Source organism: Alternaria hordeiaustralica, assembly GCF_023758085.1.
Source record: "Alternaria hordeiaustralica strain BMP 2776 chromosome Unknown scaffold_13, whole genome shotgun sequence".
Taxonomy (NCBI): Eukaryota; Fungi; Ascomycota; class Dothideomycetes; order Pleosporales; family Pleosporaceae; genus Alternaria; species Alternaria hordeiaustralica.
In genome coordinates this window covers 857,238-883,021 of record NW_026056785.1, presented here as the reverse complement: position 1 = coordinate 883,021, position 25,784 = coordinate 857,238, and the positions used below count along the sequence as shown (strand labels likewise).

General features: G+C 54.3%; 9 protein-coding genes across 9 annotated transcripts; 2 read left to right on the top strand and 7 right to left on the bottom strand.

Moving 5' to 3' along the window:
• Window positions 1–513: 513 nt before the first annotated feature.
• J4E84_006840 (uncharacterized protein) lies at window positions 514–2,222 on the bottom strand (the record flags this gene model as incomplete). The annotated part of the gene is made up of 3 exons (XM_049389427.1): window positions 514–1,215; window positions 1,268–2,111; window positions 2,161–2,222. The coding sequence occupies 3 exons, from the start codon at window positions 2,220–2,222 to the stop codon at window positions 514–516; spliced, it is 1,608 nt and encodes a 535-aa protein (XP_049243136.1).
• Window positions 2,223–3,408: 1,186 nt separating this feature from the next.
• J4E84_006839 (uncharacterized protein) lies at window positions 3,409–3,901 on the bottom strand (the record flags this gene model as incomplete). The annotated part of the gene is made up of 2 exons (XM_049389426.1): window positions 3,409–3,867; window positions 3,893–3,901. The coding sequence occupies 2 exons, from the start codon at window positions 3,899–3,901 to the stop codon at window positions 3,409–3,411; spliced, it is 468 nt and encodes a 155-aa protein (XP_049243135.1).
• Window positions 3,902–4,259: 358 nt separating this feature from the next.
• On the top strand, window positions 4,260–6,044 carry J4E84_006838 (uncharacterized protein; the record flags this gene model as incomplete). The annotated part of the gene is made up of 1 exon (XM_049389425.1): window positions 4,260–6,044. One exon carries the CDS (start codon window positions 4,260–4,262, stop codon window positions 6,042–6,044), a length of 1,785 nt encoding a protein of 594 aa, XP_049243134.1.
• A 243-nt stretch (window positions 6,045–6,287) lies between these two features.
• Window positions 6,288–7,522, bottom strand: J4E84_006837 (uncharacterized protein; the record flags this gene model as incomplete). The annotated part of the gene is made up of 2 exons (XM_049389424.1): window positions 6,288–7,077; window positions 7,137–7,522. The coding sequence occupies 2 exons, from the start codon at window positions 7,520–7,522 to the stop codon at window positions 6,288–6,290; spliced, it is 1,176 nt and encodes a 391-aa protein (XP_049243133.1).
• A 2,003-nt stretch (window positions 7,523–9,525) lies between these two features.
• On the bottom strand, window positions 9,526–10,448 carry J4E84_006836 (uncharacterized protein; the record flags this gene model as incomplete). The annotated part of the gene is made up of 3 exons (XM_049389423.1): window positions 9,526–9,701; window positions 9,769–10,281; window positions 10,334–10,448. 3 exons carry the CDS (start codon window positions 10,446–10,448, stop codon window positions 9,526–9,528), a joined length of 804 nt encoding a protein of 267 aa, XP_049243132.1.
• Window positions 10,449–13,147: 2,699 nt separating this feature from the next.
• J4E84_006835 (uncharacterized protein) lies at window positions 13,148–14,281 on the bottom strand (the record flags this gene model as incomplete). The annotated part of the gene is made up of 1 exon (XM_049389422.1): window positions 13,148–14,281. The coding sequence occupies one exon, from the start codon at window positions 14,279–14,281 to the stop codon at window positions 13,148–13,150; it is 1,134 nt and encodes a 377-aa protein (XP_049243131.1).
• A 2,918-nt stretch (window positions 14,282–17,199) lies between these two features.
• On the bottom strand, window positions 17,200–18,626 carry J4E84_006834 (uncharacterized protein; the record flags this gene model as incomplete). The annotated part of the gene is made up of 2 exons (XM_049389421.1): window positions 17,200–17,355; window positions 17,409–18,626. The coding sequence occupies 2 exons, from the start codon at window positions 18,624–18,626 to the stop codon at window positions 17,200–17,202; spliced, it is 1,374 nt and encodes a 457-aa protein (XP_049243130.1).
• A 643-nt stretch (window positions 18,627–19,269) lies between these two features.
• Window positions 19,270–20,748, bottom strand: J4E84_006833 (uncharacterized protein; the record flags this gene model as incomplete). The annotated part of the gene is made up of 2 exons (XM_049389420.1): window positions 19,270–20,194; window positions 20,255–20,748. 2 exons carry the CDS (start codon window positions 20,746–20,748, stop codon window positions 19,270–19,272), a joined length of 1,419 nt encoding a protein of 472 aa, XP_049243129.1.
• A 1,161-nt stretch (window positions 20,749–21,909) lies between these two features.
• On the top strand, window positions 21,910–24,844 carry J4E84_006832 (uncharacterized protein; the record flags this gene model as incomplete). Its single annotated transcript, XM_049389419.1, has 4 exons — window positions 21,910–22,135; window positions 22,186–22,883; window positions 22,936–23,766; window positions 23,816–24,844. 4 exons carry the CDS (start codon window positions 21,910–21,912, stop codon window positions 24,842–24,844), a joined length of 2,784 nt encoding a protein of 927 aa, XP_049243128.1.
• Between the last annotated feature and the right edge of the window lie 940 nt (window positions 24,845–25,784).

The following is a 25,784-nucleotide window of genomic DNA, read 5'->3' as shown; positions in this document are numbered from 1 at the left end:
AGCTAATAAGTATATATTATTATATTCTAATTCTCTTAGAGATTAGTGTTAAAATTCTTTTATAAAGTACTTTAGTATTAGAATAGCTTTATAGCTAGTCTAAATTTAGAAGCTTTAACTACTTTAAAAATAATAGTACTAAAACTCTAAGCTTTAGCTTACTTAACACTATATCTCTAAAAGTAGATAAAATCTTTAGTTATATATTCTTTAGTAGACTAGTAATAGACCTTACTCTTTTAGAACTAGTTTATAGGCTATAGAATTATTAGTTTACTAATAAAAATATAAGTATACTATATATATAACTATATATACTAAATTAGAATCTAGGCTATATATACCTCTAACTACTCTTAAAAGTACTATACTACGTTACGTTAGACACGCTGTAAAAATTAAGAGTCTAATAGAACCTAGAGTAGTTACTTAGAGGTAGGTATAGAAATGTACTTTGTATAGATCTACAATTCTAACTTTCGCGAAGTTCTTCTCTACAAACACTACATCTACCTACAGCGAAATCCTCTCGATATCGTTCTTCGCAGCATGGCTGGTAGCCACGAACGGCAACTGCTCCTGCAGCGCCTTGAAGTTCTTCTCCGCCTCCCAATTCCAGATGCTGTCGGACGCGAAGAGCAAATCAATCTCCTCGAGCGTGCGCTGGTTCGTCTCGGGGTACAGCGCCCAAACCATGGGGATGGTGATGGCGTTGCATGCAGCGAAGATGTAGAGCGTCTTCTCGCCGAGCGAGTCGAACATGATGGGGCAGAGGAGTGTGAGCCAGCCGTTGCCGATGGACCAGCCAACGACGCCCCAGGCGTTGCCCTTGGCGCGCACTTCGAGGGGGAAGATCTCGGCGGGGTAGAGCCATGGGACTGTGAGCCAGGTTGCGCCGAAGATGGCCGTGAAGATGAAGACCATGGAGACGGCGGCGTTTCCGTATGAAGATGCTGCGCTTGTGTCGCCGCGCTTTGTTGCTTCCTGTCCGAGGTACGAGAACCCTCCGGCGAGGGCCATTGCGATGCCTTGTCCTGCGGAGCCCCAGTAGCACGTCCAGCGGCGGCCGATGCGGTCGAGTGTGAAGACGCAGATGAGTGTCGCGAACATGTAGAAGATGTTGTTGAGACCTGAGATCCATTGTCGCTTCGCCGGGCTCATACCCGCGATGCCGAAGATGGTGGGCGCGTAGATTGTGACACCAGCGATACCAACCTACGTGTTCGAGTTAGCGACATCGATATGCATAACATGCGTCCAAACTTACCCATTCCTGCATGATCTGCAGCCAGATTACAAGCTGAACGCGGCGGCCAGTGTGCAGCTTACCAGACCCGATACCGAACAGCATGCGGAAGTAGTCTTGCTTGCGGAAGTTAGAGCGCTCCAACTCGCATGAGGCGACAATCTCCTGGAACTCGACTTCCGCTCTCTCCTTGTCCTCTCCGGTATCGCCTCGAAGTCGAGCCAGAACGTAGCGTCCCTCAGCCTCTCGCCCCACCTTCACGAGCCAACGCGGGGATTCCGGGAAGAACATGACGGCGGCCATGAGGACCATGAGCATAGGGATCTGGAATGCGATGGGGAAGCGCCAGATGAAGGACGAAGTGCCGTCGCCGTAGAAGGAGCATGCGTACTCAAGCCAGTATGCGATGACGACACCGAGGATGTTGAGGGTGAACTCGATCGCGATGAACTGTCCGCGCGAGGTGTGCTCCGCGGTCTCGGTAGCCCAGACAGGAATGATCGAGTTGAGAATGCCGGTGCCCCAGCCGTTGACGAGACGTGCGCAAATCATCCACTCGTGGTTCATGGCCGAGCATTGCAAGCATGCACCGACAGTTGCGACAGCTGCTCCGACAAAGATTGTCTTGATGCGCCCGTAGCGATCACCAATTGAGCCACCGACCAAGCATCCCACCAGTGTACCGAGGTAGTATACCGACACGATGCCGCCTTGGAGCAAAGTATCGTCCACGACTGGACCGCCGTCTGCGCCTTTGTGTCCGAAGCCCATCAGGGTGTAGTAGTCGTATGCGGTGTTGACACCACCCATCATTCCCTGATCGTAACCGAAGAAGAGGATCGATAGACCGGCGATGCAATTAATCCTGGTGGAAGAGTTAGCGATGGTTTGATTGTGTTGTAATCGTAACATACGCGATGAGCAATGCGCGCTTCTCATATCGATGAACGACATTCCACTTGGAGATCTGGTCCATGGTGGGCAATGGCTTCGCAACGTCAGACCCTTGATTGGGTGTAGTATCGCGAACGTGTACGGTTTGATGCTTCGCTGAGCGGGAAACCTTGTCGCGAACATTGAAGCCCGTAGGCGGATCGGGCGTACTTATAGCATGATGCCATGAGCATGGATAGGTTACATCGTGACTTTCGCGCGTGGTCGTCCAACCCTGCGGAGGCCTTTGATTCCCATGGGGCCCCAATTGTCGGCCCCTCTTTTCATGGCTGGGACGCGGAAGCCTCTCCAGTTACGACCATGGATGTGTGGATCGTAAGCTCTCGATAGCTTGTTAGTCGCGGCCAAGTCGCGCGACAGTGGTCCGAATGCTTCGCGCATTACTAGAGGCGGTAAGCCGCCCTGGCACAGACGCCGGTGCACTTGCCTGAAGCTTGCCGGCACCAAGCCTAGCGCCCAGGCGGCTACCACACGCAAAAGCCTTGAGAAGCATTTGATGCCAGTCTTGCGAAGGCTTTGCGTGCAATGAATGAATGCGATGCCCGTCAAGTTGTAACGATTGATTGCGGCCATGAGACGCAGCGAATTGGTCGTGATATTTGGCATCGTGGGTGGTGACGTAGCATGAGTCAAGGTTTTCTGGGGAAGGAACTAACTTGACTTGGGCATGCACGATGCATCGGCCTGAACCCCGACCCGCTTCAATTGCCGACGGTTGAATGCGCGGCAATGCAAGGCTGTTCGATGACGATTGGCAAGATTTTCGTAAGAAGAGTCGGCGTTTCTCGAGATCGGGCGCTTCAGTTTCCCAGTTTGATGTTGGCAGTGTGCGACAGCGGTCGCTTCTCGTGTAGAGACGCGGGCGAAGACGGAGAGTGTGGTGTGAAGCTTGACCGATGAGCGTCGATGGTCCATAAGCGGCACCGGACCCGATGCCGGGTTTACCAAGTTCACGTTCAAAAGAGGGACGCGGACTCTGCGACGCTCACCATTGATGCATGTCAAGGAGTAGGGAGTGCGCGATGAAGGGATTACTCGCTGGCGACAGCAGCTCATATCATGAGAATGGGGGACAGGTGGATCGGAGGGTGCTGTCGCTTCGGACTGTTATGGCGGGCTCTGGCCGTACTTTCGCTCGCCTACTGGATTTTACTCTCCTATCACATGAGCATAGGTGTCTCGTGGGTATAAAGCGGAACAGTGTGGTTTCAAGCCGCCGCGCCTCCGCTATGTTGTTTCTCACAATACCGCTTCAGATCCTCGCACCAGAGGGCAACCTTGCCCTTCAATGTGTCCTCCATCATCAGCTTGACAACCCTTGACAGCATGCCAGTCATGATCTCCCACGACCTGACCTCGCATTCGTTTTCTCCAGTGACAATGACCTCGTGGAAGCGCTCCAGCTTGGGCGCAAAGCCGTACATGCCGCCGTTGCCCGTCCAACTCACCCTGTATACCTTGCTAAGATCGGCCGTAAACGAGGAGTCTTCGAGGAGGTCGGGTGTGAGGTAGGATGTCGGCGCAGAGGGCGTGCTGATGTCGACGACCTTTAGCTGTGTCTTTGTGATATCGTTCGGCTTGTCCGCGTTCATGATGACATGGAACTCCATGGAGCAGCCGATGCTCATACGCTCTTGACTAGTCGAATCGAGATCGTTCCCGGGGGACTGGATCTCCGCGACGGGTACCCACGTGTTCCATGCCTTGTAGTCTTTGGCGCGGAGAAGGGTGTCGAATACGAGTGACGCCGGCGCGTGCACTGCCGTCGAGTAGGCGATGGTGAGGATGGCGTCCTTTCGCGAGACGATCTTGGTGGTGAGCCCTTTCGCGGGCGGCCAGGCTGCAGTTTCAGACATGGCGTAGTGAGTCGTGTGTGTGTATGCGTATGTGCATCGCGATGGAACGAGGTGCAGATAGTGTTTGCTTATGCTGACGACTGCGCCGCGTTGCTTATCGAAGGACGCGCCTTATCGATAGGCTAGCCCCAGGGTGGAACGCCGAGGCCACCCTTGTGCATCTCTCATCACACCGCGCACAGTACACTTCGCAACGTCTCACCATGTGGCACCCTTTCGATAATATATCCGAGGAGCTCGTCGATGCCATCGTCAGTCTATGCGGCCGACGCACACTAGCAAACTTGTGCCGCGTGTCCAAGCAACTCAACCGCATCGCAACTCCTCATCTCTACGCGAATATCACGTTGAACGCAGACATAGGCGGGGAGGGAGCTCTGAGACACCTCCGCCCACTTGCGCACCGCACTTTCGCCGATCCATCTTTTGCTTCGCTTGTAAAATCCATCGCCCTTCCAGAAGGCTGGGGAGGTTGTGAGAGCGCACCTCGCCTTGACTGTTTCAAGGTGAAGCCATGGCCAAGAATCGAAACTCCCGAAACCGAGCAACTGCTAGAGCGGATATGTCGGGAATACTACGAAGATGAGACCAAAGCGCTGAGAATGTACATCAAGTTGTATGCAGCTGATGCGGACGTCATTATCACACTGCTCGTCGCGAATCTCCCAAACCTGGAGAGATTAGACTTGGAATTCGGAGAGTTTCGTGACCATAAGCTCTTTTGCGAAATGATCAAGGGGTCTGCCGGGCGCCTTGAGGCTAAGAAAGCGGCGTCACTCAATTCGACGGAATCTTCCTTGTCTCCAACCGCCCCATTGCCAAAACCTGTCGATGTGTTCATCAGAGATTCTGAGGCTGGCGATGTTGACTATCTGGCATCATTCTTCCACCTGCCGAATCTTCGCTCCATGTACGCATTCAAGTTTGGGGATGACGATGAGAATATCAGTACAATGGAGAGGAATCCATTCGCCTTGCTGGGACTGCGATCCTGTGGCGTGCAATACATCGAGCTCAGAGCCTCCTCGCTGGCAACGCATACGTTGCAACACTTGATCGAAGCGACTATACCGGGGAACTTGAAAGCTTTCCTGTACGAGAGGGCATGTTCTTTGACGTCGCGCTCGGCGGAGCTTCCCTTTCTCATGCGTTGTCTGGAAGATCATCAAGATCACCTAGAGACTCTGGCGCTCGGTTACGAGGAGATCGAAGGCTGCATGGTATTTGAACATACATGGTGGGAGTTCTTTGACAGACGGCCAGCCGCCATGTCATTCACTTCATTCAAGTCTCTTCGGCGCCTCCGAGTAGCGCCCGAAACGATCTGGGGATACACCCATGACGAATGCACTGTCCAGTACGAGGAGGACATTATGCTGACCATAGACATGTTTTGGAAAGCCCTTCCAGCATCCTTGGAGGAGCTCTGGCTTACACGGTTGCAACACCATTGGATACCGGGCTTTATGTCCCATGATCTCGGCATCATCCCCAACATCTTTATACCTGCGCTGGACCGTCTTGTAGAGGAAAGCAGCAAAGCTTGTCCCCATCTCCGGTCGATCTGCATTGAACTCCTACCTAATCATTGGGAAGTCCTGTGGCTGGATGAGCTAGCCGAATGTTGTCACGACGCTGAAAGAAGAGGTATCCACTGCACTGTCATCTTCCTTTACCCGCGTGATGTCAACTCCGATTTTAGAAGGAGTGAAGCGGTCGAGCGTGGATGGGGCTGGAACGAAGATGTCGAATGGAGCGAGATTTCTATGAACGCAAACAAGACATGGCGGAAACATGTCATTCATGCAGCGAAGGAGAATGACTTGAAAGGGAAAATGAGGGCGCTTCAAAACAGTAGCTTCGAGTACGTAGACAACAAGTCGTCGTTATCCGAAGAGACCGACACCGATGACGACTTGTCTTTATCAGGACACAGCGGAACCGACGACGATTTATCTCCATCAGAACAGAGCGACACCGACGCTTAGGGATAACGGACTCCGAAAGGAAGAACAAGGTCAAGAATTGCAGCGGAGTTCAATTGGGAGTTGGTATTACGTCGATCAAACATTTCGGTAGAGCCATCCAAAGGAGACAATTTACGTCAAAGGGGCGTTTGAGGTAGTGACCCCAATTAAGCAAGGAACATACGTACAAGCACACGGCAATAACTATTAACGAGAAGGGAAAAACATCGCGACGAGCACGACATCTAGTGCGCAAACGAAAGATCAAACATCAGACTGCGTAGTCGCGCCAATAGCAGCACCGCTCTTCGGCACGAGAAAGTCGCTCTTCGGAACCCTTCCATCAGCACCTCTTGCCTTCTTCAACGTAGCAGGATCAACGCTCAAGAAGCTAGCATCCGACCAGCTGCCGGACTGCCACGAATTACCCGTCGCCTTGATACCCGACGCGGTGAGGCTGACCTGCGAGCTACCCACATTCGAAACCGCAATATTGTTCTTCATAGTCGAGCTGGAGCTGCGGAAATTGAAGCCCACATCACCATTCTTCCACGCGGTATTGCGCTCAACCGTCAAGCTACCAGGGTTTCCGTTATCAATGAACCCCTTCTTCGCGTTAGAGAACGCCATGCAGTTGCGCACAACGTGGTTGGCAGGCGGGTTATCCGTGATACCGAGCTTGAAGCCGTTGCCGTCTCCCTCGAAAGAGCTGAAGCCCCAGCGATTGAACCCATTACCCCACGCATATACCTCTTCCAGCGTGACGGACGAGCCGAACATGAAGAGGTCAAGGCCGTCGTCGACGTTCTCCCATAGGCGTGCGTTACGCAGGACGTTGCCCTCGCCCGATCCTTCTTTGCAGGCGAAGCCGTCGGCGGACTCGCCGTTCTTGCGCGGGTCGCGGTTGCGGTACGAGTCGAGGTATACGACGGTGTTGTTGGAGGAGGCGCCTTGGAGCTGGAAACCGGTTTCGTAGTTGTCGTGGGTGGTGAGGAGTTCGTAGTGGTTGTGCGATGCGTCGCGGGCGTATACGCCGTATGGGCCGTTGATAATCCTGGGCGTTGTGTTAGTATGCTAAACGGTCGGGGTGCGGAGATAGATAGGTGTACTCACTCTAAGTTGTAGAACTTCCAGTAGTTCGCTTTCTCGATGTGGAGAGCACCGCGCTCCTTGTTTGGTAGAGACTCGTCTAGGGCGTACGGTGTACCGGGCATGCCTTCGCCATCGATGATGACCTTTTCCTTCTCGAAGGAGCGGAGAGTGATGGGCTGGATCCTGGTGCCGCTCTTGGTGATTTGGATGTTTGTCGTGGGCTTGTATGTACCAGCGCGTAGAAGGATCACATCGCCAGGTGCAGCAGCGTTGACGGCTGATTGAATTGAGCCAAAGGGTGCGGCAGAGGTACCCGTTCCTTGACCTGTTGGCGAAACATAGATGTCTTTAGCGTTTGCAGAGGTAGATAGCGCAGCAATAGCAGCAGCGAAACTAAGCGAGCGCATGTTGAGAAGTAGTACGATAATACAAGATGGGTATTGAGAGGTACTGGTAGGCCAGGGTTGTTCTGTATTCCTACAATGAACAGTCTATGGACTCTATATACTCCTAAATCAATCTCCGTGGCATCTCGCGAACCCAAGATTGTGTCGCATGTCATGAGTCCGTACCTCTGTACCTCTCGTGTCAGTCGCCAAGATGTAATAGATGAGCATGCGCCGTCGTCGAAGCTCCACCAATGCCTTAAATTTCCGACTCTTCGCTTCGTGCAACCCTCGACGCGGTGACACAGACGCCCGAATGAGCAAGCTTTGCTGTACCCCACAACTCGCTTGCGGTAATTATTCATGTCGCACGTGGTGGCGCATGCGAGTGGGTATGTGATTGATGGATCGCACAGACGGAGTTTCAAAACATCGCCAAGTGAGAGGAGGTTTTGCGCTATGCAGACATTGGTGCAGGCGACCTTTATTGCGACCGGGTAGTACCGGGGAAACTTCGACCGAGGGAATATACATCCGATTCATGGATCTCTGTACGTGCTGTCGCGAGTCGTGCGCAGGTAATGGTGTGGTGGTGAAGTGGTGTTGAAGGATAGTGTTCAGTAATCGAGATGGCCGACGAGCGGCAATGGCGGCCGCCGAATGCGCCAAGCTAGTCCAGATCTTGTGTTGTCCTAACGCCAGTGTCAATGCCTGTTGAACAACTCGATATTGGAAAAGGGCGGCCTCATGTACCTTGTGCTGGCAGGGGAGAACGCTCAACCACCGTCGTATTGCACGCTACCAAGCCCACAATCTTGATCTCGTTGTCGCGTTACCTTCCACGCAATGACATCTGGCGGAGATATTCCACTAACACTCTTCCACCATCCATCTTGGGTAAAGTTGAAAGGCCACAAGTCAAAAGCCATACGTCCGATGTTTGTCTTCTCCTCTTCCGTCTCTATCTCTTCCTTTGCTTTGTACAACAGGTCGTGCAGCAATTTCGCCCCGAAGCCCTTGAAGTGTACGTGAACAAGCATTTCATCGATGTGCGACGGCACGCTTGCGTTGGGCGTAAGGTGAAATGGTAGATGGACAATCGGCCACGTATAAGGGTCTTGAGGGTCCCATTCCTGTGAATCGTCGACTGGCGATCGTTCATTCGGCTTTGCGCATGTCGTAAGTGTTGGAGGTAAGTGGTCAACTTCGTCCGGGTCTCGGGCCACGATCGTTGAAGAGCGACGGTGCAACACCGTGGAAGGCGTTCTCACAGCCAGTGTCGCAAGCGAAGAGCTACGAGCTGGCCATAGGTTCGTCCCGCTCGGCCAGCCTGCAAGCGATCCTGGTGTGTCGCGGTAGAAGGAGGTAGGAGAGGTCACACGCCATGGAACCTGCGCTGTATTAATGAGGTAGGTTTCCTCATCCGGACTGTAATCTGGTGTCGACGGGTCCACTGAGCTTGCTCTCGGCGACATTCCCTTATCGCAAGCGGTCGACACAAACCGCGCTACCCTTCCCTTATCGCTGGCAGGTGCTTCTTGCACGCAATCCTCGGCTATGCGTAGTGGCGGGAACGAGGTGTATGAATTCGAAAGATGTATAGGCTGCGTCATAGTCGCGAAACCGTGGGAAGAGTCCGATACGCGGTAGTTACCTGGAGGATTAGTTAAGTGTATACCCCAGCTCCACTCCAAGCGCGGTGGGAAATCTCCGCAAAGAAAAGTGGAAATATAAGATCACGTATCACGCGTGACTAAGTCCATGGCCTTACCACGAGCATATCTCATTCGGCGTGTAGCAGTCGAACCGCTGCAAGTCCGACTTCACGATATGAAGGGCATGACGCGCCATGAGCGAAAAGCGCACATCGGGAAGATAAATGAATTTTTGCTATCTATCTAACCGCTATCAGCAAGAGATAATTGCGGTATATGCGCGTAGCAAGAGCGACAACGCGCCGTATCCAAAAGCTGCCACATCCTGACATGTGGTGTCAGTTCTGAACCTTGTCGCAGACCGTCATCTTAGAACATTCCACCGTGAATATCGCGCTTGCCGTGAGGTGAGTCTTCGGCCGTGTTGCCACCAGTGAGCAGACTCGTCGCATTGCGGACAATACTTGTCGTGGCTAGAATGTTCATAAGAGTGATCTCATCCGACTTCTTTGTCCAGCCCAAATCATTAGGGAGACGTTCATTCTCTGCTCTAACGTTAGCTCCTAGCCCAATATTGCGCTCGACAATTTTGCAAGTGCTAGATGAACTCACCAAAGAAGTATTGCATCAACGTGCGGTTGACAGTACCCTCCTCAAGGGAACCAAAGGCGATGATAGGCGCTGCGACTTCACCCAGACTGAACTCTTCGGTGGAAGCGGTGAAGGTGTAGTTTGGGTTCGTTGCTCGGCTCTCCAACTGACGGAAGATCTTGGAGTTGGCCAGCATCTTAGCTGTTACCACCTCTTCCGTCCACCACTGCTTCGATACATTGTATACCGTCTCGTTGAAGACGTGGTTGTTGCCAAATGCCGCATCGGTACGAGTTAGGCTGGCGTCGTGCTCGAGGACATTGTGGACGTTGAGCTGTTCGAGCGTGAAGAAAGTCGCGTTCGGTTCTGGATTGGCAATGATTGCTTGCTGCCACATAAGCGCGCCGAGAGACGCGTTGAAGTTCAAGCCGTCCTTCAAGCCCTTGACTACATTCTCTTGTGTGAAGTTACGGCCATCGCGGGGAAGAAAGCCGTGGTTCGCTAGGGTGTTAAGCATCGGGCATGGGCCGCGGACTGCGGATATCGGCATTAGATCTTCGTTCCACAGAAGAGCATGTATACATACAGTCATTTGGCAAGGCCGCCATCCAAGCATGAGGATCCGCAGGTGCGGCGTCGTACTGAGGTCTCGCCGCGGCGAGTGTCGCGGTGGAAGCGATGAAGACGGTGGTAAACTTCATGATGGAGTGGAAGATAGCGGAGATGGACGAATGATAGTTTTGAAGCGGATGAAGTTGCTGCGCAGGCTGTTGTTGCAATACGACTGACAAGAATGGAGCCATGTCTTATATGTCTCTTTGAAGACCCCAGGTTTGACAGCTCTAAAAGCAACATTAGTAAACACCTTCGTCCGTATGGTATACGCGTAACAGCTATCGCTAGTTTGTGGTACCAGCTTTGCAACCAAGACCAGATAGATAGCAACATAGTGCCCGCATCCTAGGTGATGCACGCCGGGAAGGGCGCACAGCCATACTTCCGGTGTCGATCCGCGGAAGCGCGAGATCTAAAAGCCCCAGATCCTTTGTTTCAACGAGATATCTGGCCAATAATGTTTTCGCCGATTGAATAGCACAGCGCAGGGCGACGTCACATCGGGGGCACAAGTCGTATACCGGAAAGAGTACGGCTGTGAGGACCGTGCATACGCGGTGCACTTCGTTGTCGGTCTCGCACTCGCACTCCCAGACTGCGCCGACGACTCCTTACATCAGAAGTCGTCGTCATGTCTTCATCTTCCATCAATTGAACTGACGAACGCGTTAATCTCCAGGGGATCAGTTTTCCAGTTCCCGCTTGCAATGACCTGGTCCCTTGGGAAAGATCCGGACCAATCTCTTCCGCAATGCCGGAGAAGTCGGCTTCGAGAATAAGACGTTGGTACGTATCGAAATCTCTTGAGACCTCTGGACGGATATGGCCTTCATCTATTTCTCGTGACAGTGTCGACTGACTACTACCCCAACATCGCCGTTAGCGGAGGGCTCCGTTGCGGCAGCGGGTTTCGCATCGCTGGGCACAAACATGAATACAGGTCAGGAGAACACCACCAACACGGGATGGGCTTTCATCCAGAACACATCCGATGCATATTGAAGAGAATTTGCGAAACATCGCGTCGTGATGTATATTCGGTCACCATGGTAGAGGATAAGAGTGCAGTCGCGATGAGTGCGAATGAGGGGCAGTCTCTCGCCTCGCCTACGACCAAGGGGCAGGCACGGCTGGCAACTGGCAACAACACCTGCGCATTCCACGACGACCTCGCGACATCTCCAAGACCTGCCTCTAACACCCGTCCACACGGCAGACTCATTAAACGCGCCTCACAAGCGGTCAACCCCTCACCAAATACCCTCCCTATTCCCCCCAAACCCGTACCTGCGCAAGCCTCACCTCGCGCACCTCCGGACCAACGAAACCGCGTCCCCACGTCCCTCCACATGCGCCTCACAAACTGCCATCACTACCCCTCTACCCCTCCCGCCTACTATTCGCTGTAGACCCTGATCCTTCAGCGCAAACGCACGCTGTCCAAGGCGATCCAAGGCGTGGCGGCGTGCGGCTCTGGCTCACGCTCGGCCAGCCAAGGAGACGTGATTGGCTGGGTGTAAACGCCACTAACTTTGCCGTGCAGCCAATTCTGATCGCTACAACGAGGGTCGCGGAGTGCGCTAAGATGTTCTCACGTCTTTGTGGTCAGCGGGTGCTGCGATTTGGTCGGGATAGGCATAGTTGAAGGATGTTCTGGAAGGTGACAATAAGGCGTAATGGGGTGCTATTCGTAGCACGAAAACCCCTCATGTTCTTACTATTTTGATTGACAGCCCAGCATATCCTTTCTGTTGTTATTGAAAGTAGTTCCTGTCGCTTTTCTTCTGTCATACTCTGGACTTTCGCTCATTGCAATACTGTCGTTACAATTAGCCTCTCATTGGACTCTCCTCGCATCTCTTCTACTCGATTTCGGGAACACAACGCTTTTACGTCTTCAATTATCTTCACTCGGAGAACCCATCAACCTGTCACAACAACAACCACCGCACACACACAATGCCACCAAACCCCCTCCCCACCACGTCCCTCACCCCCGAAGCCCCCCCAGCCATAATCCCCATCCCAAACGGCAGCTCCCGCCGCGACGGCTTCAGTCCCGGCGCCATAATCGGCATCGTAATAGCCATCGTCTGCCTCCTCCTACTTGTCCCCATCATCGCCATCCTCCTCCGCCGCTACGAGAAGACGCGGTTACGAGAGACGCCCAAGCTCAGCCCGGGAAGCAGCAGCGATATCAGTCTGCGCAGTGTGCAGGAGAACCATAGTTTAAAGAGCATTTTGGTGACGAAGGAGTTGTCGAGGAGTAGTATGAGGATGGAGATGGACAGGGTGGATTCGGGAAGTGGGGTTAGGAGACCGGAGGATGTTTATGGGCAGGGGAGGGAGAGGGAGAGGGGGTGGAGTTGTACGGAGGTTAGGGGTGGGTGAGAGGGAGGGGGGGTTTGTGATCTTGGTTTTTAGGGCGACTGGTCGGAGGATTGAGTGCGCGGATGACGTGCGACGGGTACGAGCGACTTCTCGCAGGCCGAGCGCCGCAATATGCATCCAACGAGATGGAGATGCGCACACGCTCTCTCAGCCAAGCCTGCGAGAAATGCTCCGCCAACTGTAAAGTACGTTAGCTCCGTCATGGGGCGCGCTCAGTCGGATTGGCTGGGCACTGAGGGCGTACAGTACGTCGGGTGATGAAGGGTTTGGCGGAGAAGCAGTATTGGCATTACGAGAGAGGCTCGTCTGGTCGATCTTCCTTCGTGGATGGGGCTAGCGGGACGATGAGAAATGACAACCCAGCAACAAAGCGTCAAGACGTAATCTCCACACCCTACAACTTCCGATAAAGATGCACCTGCATACGCATATTCTCCAGCTCAATCGGATACCTTAATCTCTCATCCAACCTATACCACCTACTATCATCCTCTTTAACCTTCTCCCACCTAACAATCTCTTCCTTGCCGCGCTCATTCAAATTCCCGCTGGCCTGCTTCAACAGCGTATGATCGAGGAGCCATTGCATGGGGTACTTCTTCTCGGCGCCGTTCAGCGTGACGGATGAGTAACTTCCGGGGCTGTCGACGACGAGGAGGAGAGCGCCGGGTTGGAGGATCGTTGTCATGAGGAGAAGAAACTTTTGAGTTAGGGGCAGTGAGGCTGTGTAGAGTTCGTTTAGGGTAAAGAGGAGGGTGACGAGGTTTGCGTCGGCGAGTTGTTCGGATAGTTCTTCAGTTGAGGCTGAGAGTACGTCTTGCTGCTTGAATCGTACGGTGACGTCTTCTGGATTGAGAGGTGGAACGTTTGCGGCTCTTGCAGCGGCGGATGCGTATTTCGACAGTTCGGCTGGAACTGTGAGTTGTTTGGCGAGGTTCTCCACGACCACACTCCAGTCGGCGATGTCGATGGCGGTAATTTCCACATGACCTCTCGGGCCATCTACATCTTCCCCGTCTTGTGAATACGTGGTAGACATGAGTTTTTGCAAGCCGCCCAACGTCACAATCTCCGCGCCCGCTCCACCACCCAAACACACAATCTTTCTGTTCTTCGGCTTGGTTTGCTCTGTCTTGCCTTCTTGATCCTCTTCCTCCTCTTCCTCATCAACCCATAGCTCGTCCCTCAACTCCCACATGAGATCCAAATATCCCAACGCGCGACTCGGACTCCACCTCGCCGCATACGCCTCCAAATACTCCTTCTTCCCAAATGCAGTCGCAAAGTCGCGCTTGTAAAGATGGCCCTTGACTTCCTGCAACAGCGGCGTGATATCCGCGCTCATCCTCTCCGCGAATGAGTTGCGGAAAATGTTCAACAAAAGTTGCTGGAGTTCAATCGGAATATAAGAAATGCCTGGTCCTTTAGCGCCATTCGCCAGACGCTTTTCCGGCTTTTTGGGTTTCGCAGGTTGAGTTCCTTCTCTTTGCGCCTTGCGCTTTGCGTTTAGTTTGGAATTGGGCGCCATGGTTCTTGTTCTTGGTGTTGTTGTTATTTACAGCCGGGTGCGACAGTCATCAGACTAAGTGGGAAAGGATGGTGAAAGTCTCGTTATCGATAAGTGGTAAGCGAAGAGAGATGTGATTCGCTCCCCACCGGCTCAGTGTTCGGAATGCGTTCCGACGGCTCCAGCTCTATTGCCGACCTCGGGATATGTGATGACGAGCATGGAGCTTGACTCATCTCGATCTCAACGAAGAGGACGATACGTGTTTGACTCAGACTGAGTCTTTATCTATATAAGTTGACGAGAGACATTGACAGTTATAAAATCATTTCATCGATTTACTAACCTCACAATGCGTCTCCCCTACGTCCCCGACCCCCCAAACTTCACGTCCGAAGAAGACAAAGCCGTCGAGCAGCGCGTCAGACAACGGCGAGGCGAGAAGGGTCTCATAGCTCTGGATCGAACATTGCTCCATGCTCCCCCAGTCGCGGACGGGTGGTAAGTTCCAAAGCATCATGCTCCAATCTTCCATGTCATGCTGTCCCAGTCCACACACGATGGTCCGGCGCATAGTACAGCCATTCACACTTCGACTACTCATCCACTTTGAGATGCGACGAACTGACGGAGATGACCAGGAACTCATTCCTCGGCTCCATCCGCACAAAAACTAGCCTGCCCACTTCCATCCGCGAAACAGCCATCTGCCGCGTCGCGGTACTGAACAAAGCATGGTACGAATGGGAGTCTCATTCGCCGATTCTAGAATCAGCTGAAGGTATATATAGCCCCCATATTCCTTTCCCTCCATCCACTTCTCCTTTGCCCCTTCTCCTCTTCTCCTCTACCCCCACTCCCAAACACCTACTTACCTACCACCAAGACGTCACAAAGTCCCAAGTCCTCGCCGTCCTAAACTCCTCACCCAGGGAGCCACTCGAGGCGTTGGGAGCCAAGTTATCCGCCGTACTGGCATACACGGATGCCATGACACTAGACGTGCGTGTGCCAGACAGCGTGTTCGAGCAGTTGAATCAAGTAGGGTTTAGCGAGAAGGAGATTGTGGAGATCACGGCGACGGTTGCGGCGTATAATTGCGTGAGTAGGTTTTTGGTTGCTTTGGATGTGGGGGAGAGGAATGCGCAGACGGGACCGAAGGAAGGGGGGAAGGAGTAAGCATCTATGAAACGATGGATCGATGTAATTGGCGAATGAGTCACTCAACTTGGGCTATCGATCGCACGTAGCATTGTATCTTTGCTGCGTTCAAGCACAGGCTTGACTTAATCCATATGTATATTCTCCATCTGACTGCCTGCACAACTCTCTCCTACCCCTTCATCGTCTTCCGACATCTCTCACGCCACCCTACTCTGCCTCGCGATCTTCCTCCTCTGCGCCAACATATGCGAGAACAGAATGTAACTTCCTGGGACATAGATGGCCAGTATAGCCCAAAGCGCGTATCCAAACAACTCGTTCCTCTCACTAGCCAAAGGGATAGCCTGGTACACCAGCCAGCACTCACTCGAGATACCAAGAGGGTAGAGAACGAGGAAGGTGTTGTAGCGCAACCAAGTCCAGAGCTTCGGAACCCCGGCACCGGATAAGGAAAAGACGAAGTAGGAGTAGCGGATTACTTCTGTGACGCTCCATGCGAGCAGCATGGTGCTGTAGGCGGGGGAGTGGCGGGTCGAGAGGGGAAATGCGGGAGGTGAGGCGATGAGGTGGACGAGGAGGAAGCGAGATGCGACTTGCATGAGGGTGGTTAGAAGGGGAGCGCGGACGAGACCTGTGATGTTGTTAGTAAGGTTGATCAGGCCACCGAATATTCATCTCCCAATGTACACAACCAAGATCTCTCTCGCGAAAGGACCCATTCAGGCTCGAGCGCGGAAGACAAGAAGAGGAGAATCCACTCCACCATCCTCCCCTCCCCCCGTAAGAGATAGTAACTCACCAACCAGACTATGCAACACCTCCATCCCCGCAACCGTCTGCACCCCCCTCGTATACCCCTCCAAATTCCCATACACCTTCCCACTCGCTAACCCCCTCTTCGTGGCCGTAAACCAATCGCCCTTGCCAAAGAACTTCCCTGCTTTCTGTGCATTCACCACCTCGTTCGCACCGATCGTGACAGTCTGGAAGAGTACGCCTGCCCATAGCGCGGCGGAGACGGCATTGTACAGCATGAGGTAGGCGTTCTTCGCTCCTCCGGATGGTTTGGTGGGTCGCTGGTCGTTGGGGGCCGCAGCCTGGGATGTTTTGGATTTGGCTGACATCTTCGTACGCAATCGTGATCAATTGATTTGAAACAAAGTTAGAAGTGAGGTGACGGGGTTTGTGTGTGCCTGAGGCCCAAGGGAAGCATGTAGCAAGCTGCCCTTTTCTGTGCATGCAGCTCGGTCTCGCGTACCTGAGGACCCCTGTTCTTGGCGCCGCCGACGCTGGATTTCCCGAGGTCCATCCACGTGGGATGAGATCATCATAGATTATCTCGCCGTGAGCGCCCATGACCTTCATCATCGCAATGAACAAGATATTCGGGACACGTAGCACATCAATATTCACAAGCACTCGAGTCAGAATCATCCATATCGCAGATTCATCTAGATCCATGCATACTAATTACATCGGTCATCCCTCATCTTGCTCCTCTTCCATCTCACCGGGGGCAATAGGGCGTGCAAAGGAACTCGACCGCTCGTAGGTACTAGTACCATATGTAAATTCAATTCAAAAAACATCCGTGCAAAAAACGCCATGCTATGCAAATGCAAACAAAATGCGAATAGATATGATAAGAGAGAGAGAGAGATGCAAGCAAGGGTATCGTCAAAACACCCAACCATGACTGTGAGCCGAGATATATGTCCTGGAGGAAGCAGAGACAGAAGGTCCACTGAAGTTATCCATCTCTTGAACTTGCGTGATCACAAGAATACCTGAATCATGCTCTTCTTATGGGACACGTTCTTATCGCAGTCCTCGACCACGCAGACCTTGAAAGGGTTCGTGTTTGCGCGCGTCTCCTTGCCTTTGGCACTGCGCTTCGCCGATCGATTGGCTGTGCATTCGCCGCAGTATACCTAGCACATTGTTAGTTTCGTCGTCGTGCCGTCCGTCACAAGCTGAGACTTACATGACCGCATCCCTTGACAATCCACACCTGCCTCTTGATCTCGTCGCTGCCGACGCACAACTGTTCTTCGCAATTGGGACATATAAGCGCCTCTCCTTCTTCTTCCGGACTCCTCGTGAAACCCTCCGGCGCTGGTGGTGGCGCATCGTAGGTAGCTGGAGGGGGCGGTGCTTCGCGTACCCGTGGGCCTATGTCAAAGCCTATGATATCGAAATCCAAATTGGGCGCTTGGAATGCGCCGACTCGGATGTGCGGCGCACGACCCCGAGAGGCGCTGCGGGAAGGGGCGACGGGTTCGTGGAAGCGATTTGCGGTCCGGTTGACTTGTTCGTGGAATCGATCGACTTGGGCTCGGAGGTGCGTGAAACGGCCGTTCAAAGTTCCAAAGAGATCCATGACGTTATCCAACTGCTCGTTTCTCTGCCGTCTCCGTGCCTCTGCCTCTGGTAACGCGTTCGCCCGTATGAACCGCACATCCTCGCCATCGGAGTCGTTCCCGTCGGCTGGTTGAACGGGGCGGTGACCGGGTATTGTGCGCGAAGAAATGAACTCGATCTCGGGCGAGCTTGGTTGCGGCGCCGGTGGATCGGGGTGCCACTCCTCCTCGCCATTGTCGAGGTCGATGATGATGTCAAAGCCCCTTGGCAAACGACGTGGGTGACGGCCACCGCGATGCGACTCTTGCTGTCCTCTGTCCTGTTGTTGTTGTTGCTCGCGTGGGTTATTGCCATTGTGACTCTCCCCGTCGCCCGAATCATCGGCTGTCAAGTCAATGATGTCGTCGTCCTGGCTCAGGTCGATAGCCACATCGTCCTCGTCGTCCCCCGTCAGATCGACAGACGCTGTTGTGTGTTGACTTGCCGAGCCAGCCGGCCGCCTGTAATCGAAGCCATCGCCCGCGAACCGTCTGGATGCCGAAGACGCCATGTTGCCCAACCTTGGCAGGTGTAACCCGGCGGTATGCGAGTGCTGGGCGCTCGAGGAGGCGCGTTCGATGGGCGGGCGGGCGTGCGATCGCAGTGCAGACTCGAAGGTCGGGGTGGGCGGGCGGTCGAAATGATAGCGGGCGGGTGGGTCGTAGATGTCGTTAGCAGGGCTCTGCCTATCGTCGTAATCGTATCCGAAGGGAAGGCCGTGGTAGGTTGGGGGAGCTTCGCGGTTGTCGGGGAAGGAGCCATGTCTCCAGGCAGGCGAGGCAGACGCTTGCTCGCCGTCCATCTGTGCATGTGAGCGCTGCAGCAGCCGTGGTCAGCGTCTGTTTACCCTACCATCAGTACTACCGCCGACGGCACTCACCTTCTGCTGTCTGTGCGTGAACCCACTCGGTCGTCCTTCGCCTTCCATGCCGGATGTCAGGCTGGTGATGGTTGCGGGGTGCGTGGTGAGGTTGGCGGCGGGCGATAGTAGCACCGGCGAGTGTCGAAGGGGGAAGGTTGGGCCCGTCTCGTGCCGTTGGGGGTGCTGAGTTCGGCGAAACTGTGGTGGCGCTCCAACATCCATCTGGGCAGTATGACAAACGCCAGAACGTCAAATCCAAAATCACCCATCACCCTTCACCGTCGATTGGAATCGAACAATGACTATAGACCGCTGTTCTGTCCGTTTCTATCGTCTTCTGCGACCCAGCCCCTTCACCAAAGCGCATTGTTTTGCTCTTGCATGTGCGAGATGGATCGTGACGTAGTGTTTTACAGCATGTGGTAGTATCTTATTCAAATTTTGGTCGTAAAACCCCCAGCCTAAATGCATCCGCGAGTTCCTGATTCTACACACTGATGAGATAGCAGGCAATGTACACATCTGCCTGCCCTGTCACAAAACTTTGCGCCTTCAAAAGTCACCCCTGAAGCCCCAAAATACATCAAACTGCTGCCAATACAACCAAGCCACCCTCTGGGTTCAGGGCTACTACATTCTCGGCCTTGCCACTCCAGGCGACGTCCTTCGCTGGAGCTGCCTTCCTCACCAGCTCAGCCCAGCTCTTCGACGCCTTGGTGTATTGTTGCACAGAGACGCTGCCCGTGCCGGCAATCGCGAGGAACGTGCCGGTGTAGTCCCAGCTGCAGCTGGTGACTGGGCTGCCAGATTCCAATGTGTGGATTGCTGCCTGCTTCCGGATATCCCAAATCGCGACGCTGGAGGAATTCTGCTGTACTACGGCGAACCACGTTCCGTTCTCGGAGAACTTCAGATCCGCAACGGGCGCGCCAGTCTCGAGTTCAGCCATCTTGGCACCAGTCTTGATGTCGTATATCCGAATGTTGCCGTCGGAGCTTCCGAGGAAGAACAGCATGCCGTCGACGTGGAAGGAGACGCAGGTGATTTCCGCTTCGACGTAGACTTGCGAAACGGTCTTGAAGGTAGTGAGTTCGTGGATTGCGTAGCGCTTGTCGGCGCCGGCAGTAGCGAGCATCTTGCCGCTGGGGTGTAGCGACATGGATGTGACGGCACCAGCGTGTGATCCGATCTGGGCAACCTCATCGCCGTTGGAGAAGACCTTGACTGTGCCTGTCGAAGTGCCAATGAGAGCGCGCTCTCCCCACCATGCTGTCGAAGTGACGGCGCCGCCAGCGTTGAATGTCTCCAGAACCTTGCCTTGGGCCAGCGAGTAGACGCCTGCGGTACCATCAGCTCCACCGAATAGGACCAGCTCAGCCTCGTTGACAGCGATGCAGCTGCTGCCTGGGAATAGCGAGTCGGTCGTCTTGGCAATGTCGTAGTTCGCGATGGCGTCTCCAGAAGCCCAGCCGGCGGGTACAGGTCTCTTTCGTCGCGAGCCGAACAGCCTGTGGTGCGTTAGTCGGGTTCCTCACATGGTATGTAATCTCGGGGGGGATAAGACTCACTCTTTCTGTGTTTCGTCAACGAGGGCGGCAAGCTCCTCAGGCAGGCCCTGGCCGTCCACCTGCATCGCATCGCCCTGGCCGCCGCCTCCACTGACGGTGACGTTGGACAGAGCTTCGCGCGCCTCGTCTCGCTCTTTTGATATGCGCGCGATGACCCGTGTCGCAGCGTCGTTCTGGTAGAGCGCCGTACTCAGCTCCTGCCTCGTTTGCGCCAAGTGCTGCTTGAGCGTGTGTGTCTCCAGTACCAGGGCATCCCACTCGTTCTGGAAGGCGCTGAGCATGGCGGGTATCGAGGTGAAGCTGGGGGCGCGTGGGGTAACGACATTGGGCGACTTGAGCTCGATGAGGTCCTCGGTCGCGAGGTCTTCGCCAGTAACGGGGTCGGTGTGGTGTTCCGAGATGTGCGCCTCGATCAGGCGCTTTTCGAAGACATTTCCCGATTTGCGCGAGGCAACGGGTTCGCGGGGAGCTTCGCCAGAGATTGCGCAAAGCATGGTGACGTGGAGTGGTGTTGGAGGTTGTTGCTGTCGCGCTCGTCAACTTTTCGGTCTTGGGCCAGAGGCGCGCTAGTCTCCGTCCGTGCGCGTAGATGGTCCAGATATCTCAGGAACATCCACCCCAAACACTTGTTGGAAGTCTACATGGCCACGCTTTTCTGTATGTGATAATCTAGAGTGGTGTCTACATCTCCAAGTACGGTTTGTGATATAGTCCTTGAAGCTGGTCTCCCATACAAGACGTTCGCGCGCTCCGTGTTGCCGCCTTTTACCCAGAACGAGTTGCTCTTACAGGGTGAATCCGACGTACCTAGCTAGGGCTCAAGAAACGCGGCCTGCTGTTCCCGCCCTCTACATACCCAATAAAGCGTTCCAGGTATCTTTCATGGGATATGCTATAACTCTATCCGCTCGTGTGGTCCTTCCCGATTAAACTTGACCATGCAGTAGCTGAGACCACACGCCCGGTCCGACATGCTCGCCCGGTACAAGCTTGTCCGCTAGCCAGCAAGGTCGGTATCACAAGCGCTGTTCAACTTCGGGAAAAACATTTAGAACATATCATAGAACTCGACGCCTAAACTTTAGACTTACGACATGTCACCAACTTTACCATTTGTCTTGGCTTTCTTCAGCCGTCTGCTTGGCGATGGAAGTGCGAAGGCACGCCGGCACCACATGTCGGACCGGCATCTCGCACTCCCGACTTCCATCGAATCAGCGTAGCCGCCGTGCGTCGCGCCTCGCACCCGCGTAAACAAACCTGATCGTTTACCCCAGAGTTATGCGCCTCGTATGTCCTCCATGCCAGCCGAACCCCAAACGGGATTCTCTCCGGGTAAACAAGCTCTCCAGAGCGTGAATCTGCGGAACCAATGACCCCGCTATGTTGCCTCTCTGGCCCTCGCATCGTTGCCAAGCCATGCAAGTCCGACCTCCATGATGACGGTACTGCGGGGGAGCGCGCCTTGGGTGCATATCCGCCTATCCTAGCCATGCAAACGGTAAGTCTGAACCGAGATCACGATGCGTGCTTTGTTGTTGCAGTGCATCGGACTAGTACACACGGCTGCACGCGCTCGAGTATAAGAAGGCAAAGGTTCCCTCGGACGATCAGCATCCAACACGGTCCTGGCTTTCTCAATACCTTCAGGCACCATGATCACCAAAGGCCTTTTCGCTCTTGGGGCGGCGGTATCTGCATTTGCAAGTTCGCTGGTTCAACGCCAAAGCTCATCACTTGAAGCTTGCCCTGGGTACACTGCTAGCAACCTTCAGGATAATGGCTCCAAGGTTACCGCGGACCTTACGCTTGCGGGCACCGCTTGCAATGTCTACGGCGACGACTTGACTGACCTCAAGCTTGAAGTCGAGTACCAGACGGGTGCGTTCTCCAACCATTACAATCATTATTGGTGCTAACCAATCTTACAGCCGAACGCCTCCACGTGAAGATCTTCGATGCTGAAGAGCAAGTCTTCCAGATCCAAGAATCTGTCTGGCCTCGTCCTCCCGATGACGAGGGTGTCAGTCCCGAGGACTCTGCCCTGTCATTCACATGGACCGACAGCCCGTTCTCGTTCGCCATCAAGCGCAAGGAGACCAATGAGACTCTCTTCGACACCTCCGCTGCATCGCTCGTCTTTGAGTCACAGTACCTTCGCCTGAGGACTGCTCTGCCTCCTTCACCCAACCTATACGGTCTTGGTGAATCGACTGACCATTTCCATCTGAACACCACCAACTACACCCGCACTCTCTGGAACCGTGATGCCTACGGTACCCCAGAAGGTTCCAACCTCTACGGAGCTCACCCCATCTACTTTGATCACCGCGGCGAGAACGGCACTCACGGTGTCTTCTTGGCCAGCTCCCAGGGTATGGACATCAAGATCGACGACTCCGAGGGCCAGTTCCTTGAGTACAACACTCTAGGCGGTGTTCTTGACTTCTACTTCCTCGCTGGTCCTGGACCGAAGGAAGTCGCAGTCCAGTACTCTGCGCTGTCTGGTCTTCCCGCTATGATGCCGTACTGGGGTTTCGGTTCTCACCAATGCAAGTACGGTTACCGTGATGTCTGGCAAGTTGCTGAGGTAGTTGCCAACTACTCCGCTGCCGACATTCCCCTCGAGGTGAGTTCTATATCCCGACATATTATCTATAAATCCTCGCTAACACGCCCAGACCATGTGGACCGACATCGACTACATGGAGCTCCGTCGCCTGTTCACTCTGGACCCAGAACGTTACCCTCTTGAACTCGTCCGCGAGGTGGTTGACTACCTCCATGCTCATCAGCAGCACTACATCATGATGGTCAACTCCGCCGTCTGGAGTGGCGACTACGATGGCTACAACGACGGTGCTGAGCTCGATGTCTTCCAGAAGCGCGAGAACGGCTCTTTCTTTGAAGGCGCTGTCTGGCCCGGCCCAACTGTCTTCCCCGACTGGTTCCACCCCAACACCCAGCAGTACTGGGACCAGAAGTTTGCCGAGTTCTTCGACCCTGCGACCGGTGTTGACATTGATGGTCTATGGAACGACATGAACGAGCCTGCCAACTTCTGCCCGTACCCTTGCGAGGACCCTGTGGCCTACTCTGAAGAGTCCAAGAACCCGCCTGAGCCACCGCCAGTCCGCACCTCTGCCGACGGCCGTCAGATTCCTGGCTTCCCAGCAGGATTCCAGCCTCAGTCCAACTCCACGCTGAAGACTCGCTCAAGCTCGCCTCTCAGCAAGCGCTCCAACTCCAAGCGTCAAGCCTCCAACAACACCGAAGACCTTGCCGCGCACCCCGGTCTTCCTGGTCGTGACTTGATCAACCCGGAGTACCAGATCGCTAACGCTGCTGGTTCAATCAGCAACAAGACCCTCGACACCGACATCCAGAACTATGACGGAACGTACCATTATGATACCCACAACTTCTGGGGCTCGATGATGTCGATTGCTTCGCACAAGAGTATGCTCATGCGCCGTCCTGAACGTCGTCCTTTAATCATCACCCGCTCTACGGTAAGTCTTCACATGTCATCATATCACACCGCAGCTAACGAAAGACTAGTTCGTCGGTCTAGGTACCTACCTCGGAAAGTGGCTCGGTGACAACGTCTCCGAATGGACGCAATACCGCTTCTCCATTGCCGGCATCCTGAACTTCAACTCCATCTTCCAGATCCCCATGGTCGGACCTGACATCTGCGGTTTCGCCGGCAACACGACCGAGACACTGTGCGCACGCTGGGCAACCCTCGGTGCCTTCTACCCCTTCATGAGGAATCACGCTGGCGACACATCAATCGACCAAGAGTACTACCGCTGGCCCTTGACCACCGCCGCAGCCAAGAACGCCATCGCCGTCCGCTACCGTCTACTCGACTACTTCTACACAGCCTTCCACCGCCAGACCACGACCGGAGAACCCAGTTTAAACCCCCTGTGGTTCCACTACCCCACCGACCCCAACACCTTCGCCCTCGAATACCAATTCTTCTACGGCGACGCCATCCTCGTGTCGCCCGTGCTGGAGGAAAACTCCACCAGTGTATCCATCTACCTCCCCAACGAAGTCTTCTACGACTACTGGACCGGCGAGCGCATCCAAGGAAACGGAAGCATGATCGACCTCACCGACATCGGGTTTGACTCCATCCCCCTCCACGTCCGCGGCGGCTCCATTATCCCTCTGCGCGCTGAATCCGCAAACACGACGACCGAGCTGCGGAAGCAGGACTTTGTCTTGTGGATCGCGCCGAATGCTACGAACCAGGCTAGCGGATCTTTGTACCTCGACGACGGCGATAGCATCGAGCAGCCGTCTACGTCCATGATTACGTTCTCCTACGACAACGGCAAGTTCAGCATGGACGGTGACTTTGGATACGCGACGGATTGTGTTGTTAAGAACATTACTATTCTTGGTACCGGAAGAAGTGTTCAGGGCCCTGTTGCGCTCAATGGAAGCTTCGAGTATGACTTTGGTGCTGGGGCGGGTATGCCGGAGTATCAGGGTAAGGCGCAGAAGCGGGGTCTGGGTGTTGGTGCGGCGTGGGGTGCTGGAATGGGGTTGGCGAGCGTGTTGTTGAACTTGTAGATGGTAGGGAGCCGGGAGACGATGTGAAGTGACCTGCGCTTCGTTCGCCGGGGTATGTGTAGGTTTGAGGGATACATGGAGCGACCAGCGCTCTAACCGTCGATCCAAATATACGTTTGGAGAATACACTTCGCGACCAGCGCTCCAACCATCCCCCCAAACCATCCCCTGAAGAAAACATCCCCCCAACATCCTCCCCTCCACCCACCCCCCTCACCACCCCTTCCCCAACGGACTCCTCCCCACCCTCTTCCCCTCCCTCTTCACCCTCATCTCCTCCACAGTCGCAACCCTCCGCTGCGCAGGCACCAACCTCCTCCCTTCCAACTCTTCCAACTCCCCCTTCGGCCCAAGCACACTCAATAGCCTAATCCTTTGCCCCATGCCAAACGTCCTCTTCCCCTTCTCATCCATGTCTTTCTTCTTCTTCTCCAACACCCGCTTTAGCGCTAGGCGCTTTCTGCCGAGCCGCTTTGAGCTTGCGAGGAGTTGCCTCTTGGTGGGGGGCTTTTTGGTGAGGGTGCCGGTTTCGCCGCCGAGGGTAGTTGGTGCTGCGGGTGTGACTTGTGCGGGTGAAGAAGTAGTGGCAGTTCGGCTTCGCGTTCGCATGGCTGGTGGGCCGTTGAGTCGGCGCTCGAGCTGGCGGCGCGCGCGGCAGAGGTGCCAGGTTAGGCGGCGACAGAGGCGGGAGTGGGGGCTCATTGTGAGGCCGGGAAGTAGTCCAGCTACTTTTGGGTGGTGGAGAGGTAGGTTTTGGGGGTGCGGGGAGGATGTCAATGTCTTTAGGGTGGAAGATATGAGGGTGTGGGAGGTTTTGTAGGTGTCTGGGTGTGGTTTGGAAGAGGGGATGGCGAGGTTTTGATACTCTGGAGGATGACAGGAGTGACAATAGGAATGCGAGAATAGAGGTGTACAATAGCTTTGCAGACTACGATGGGGT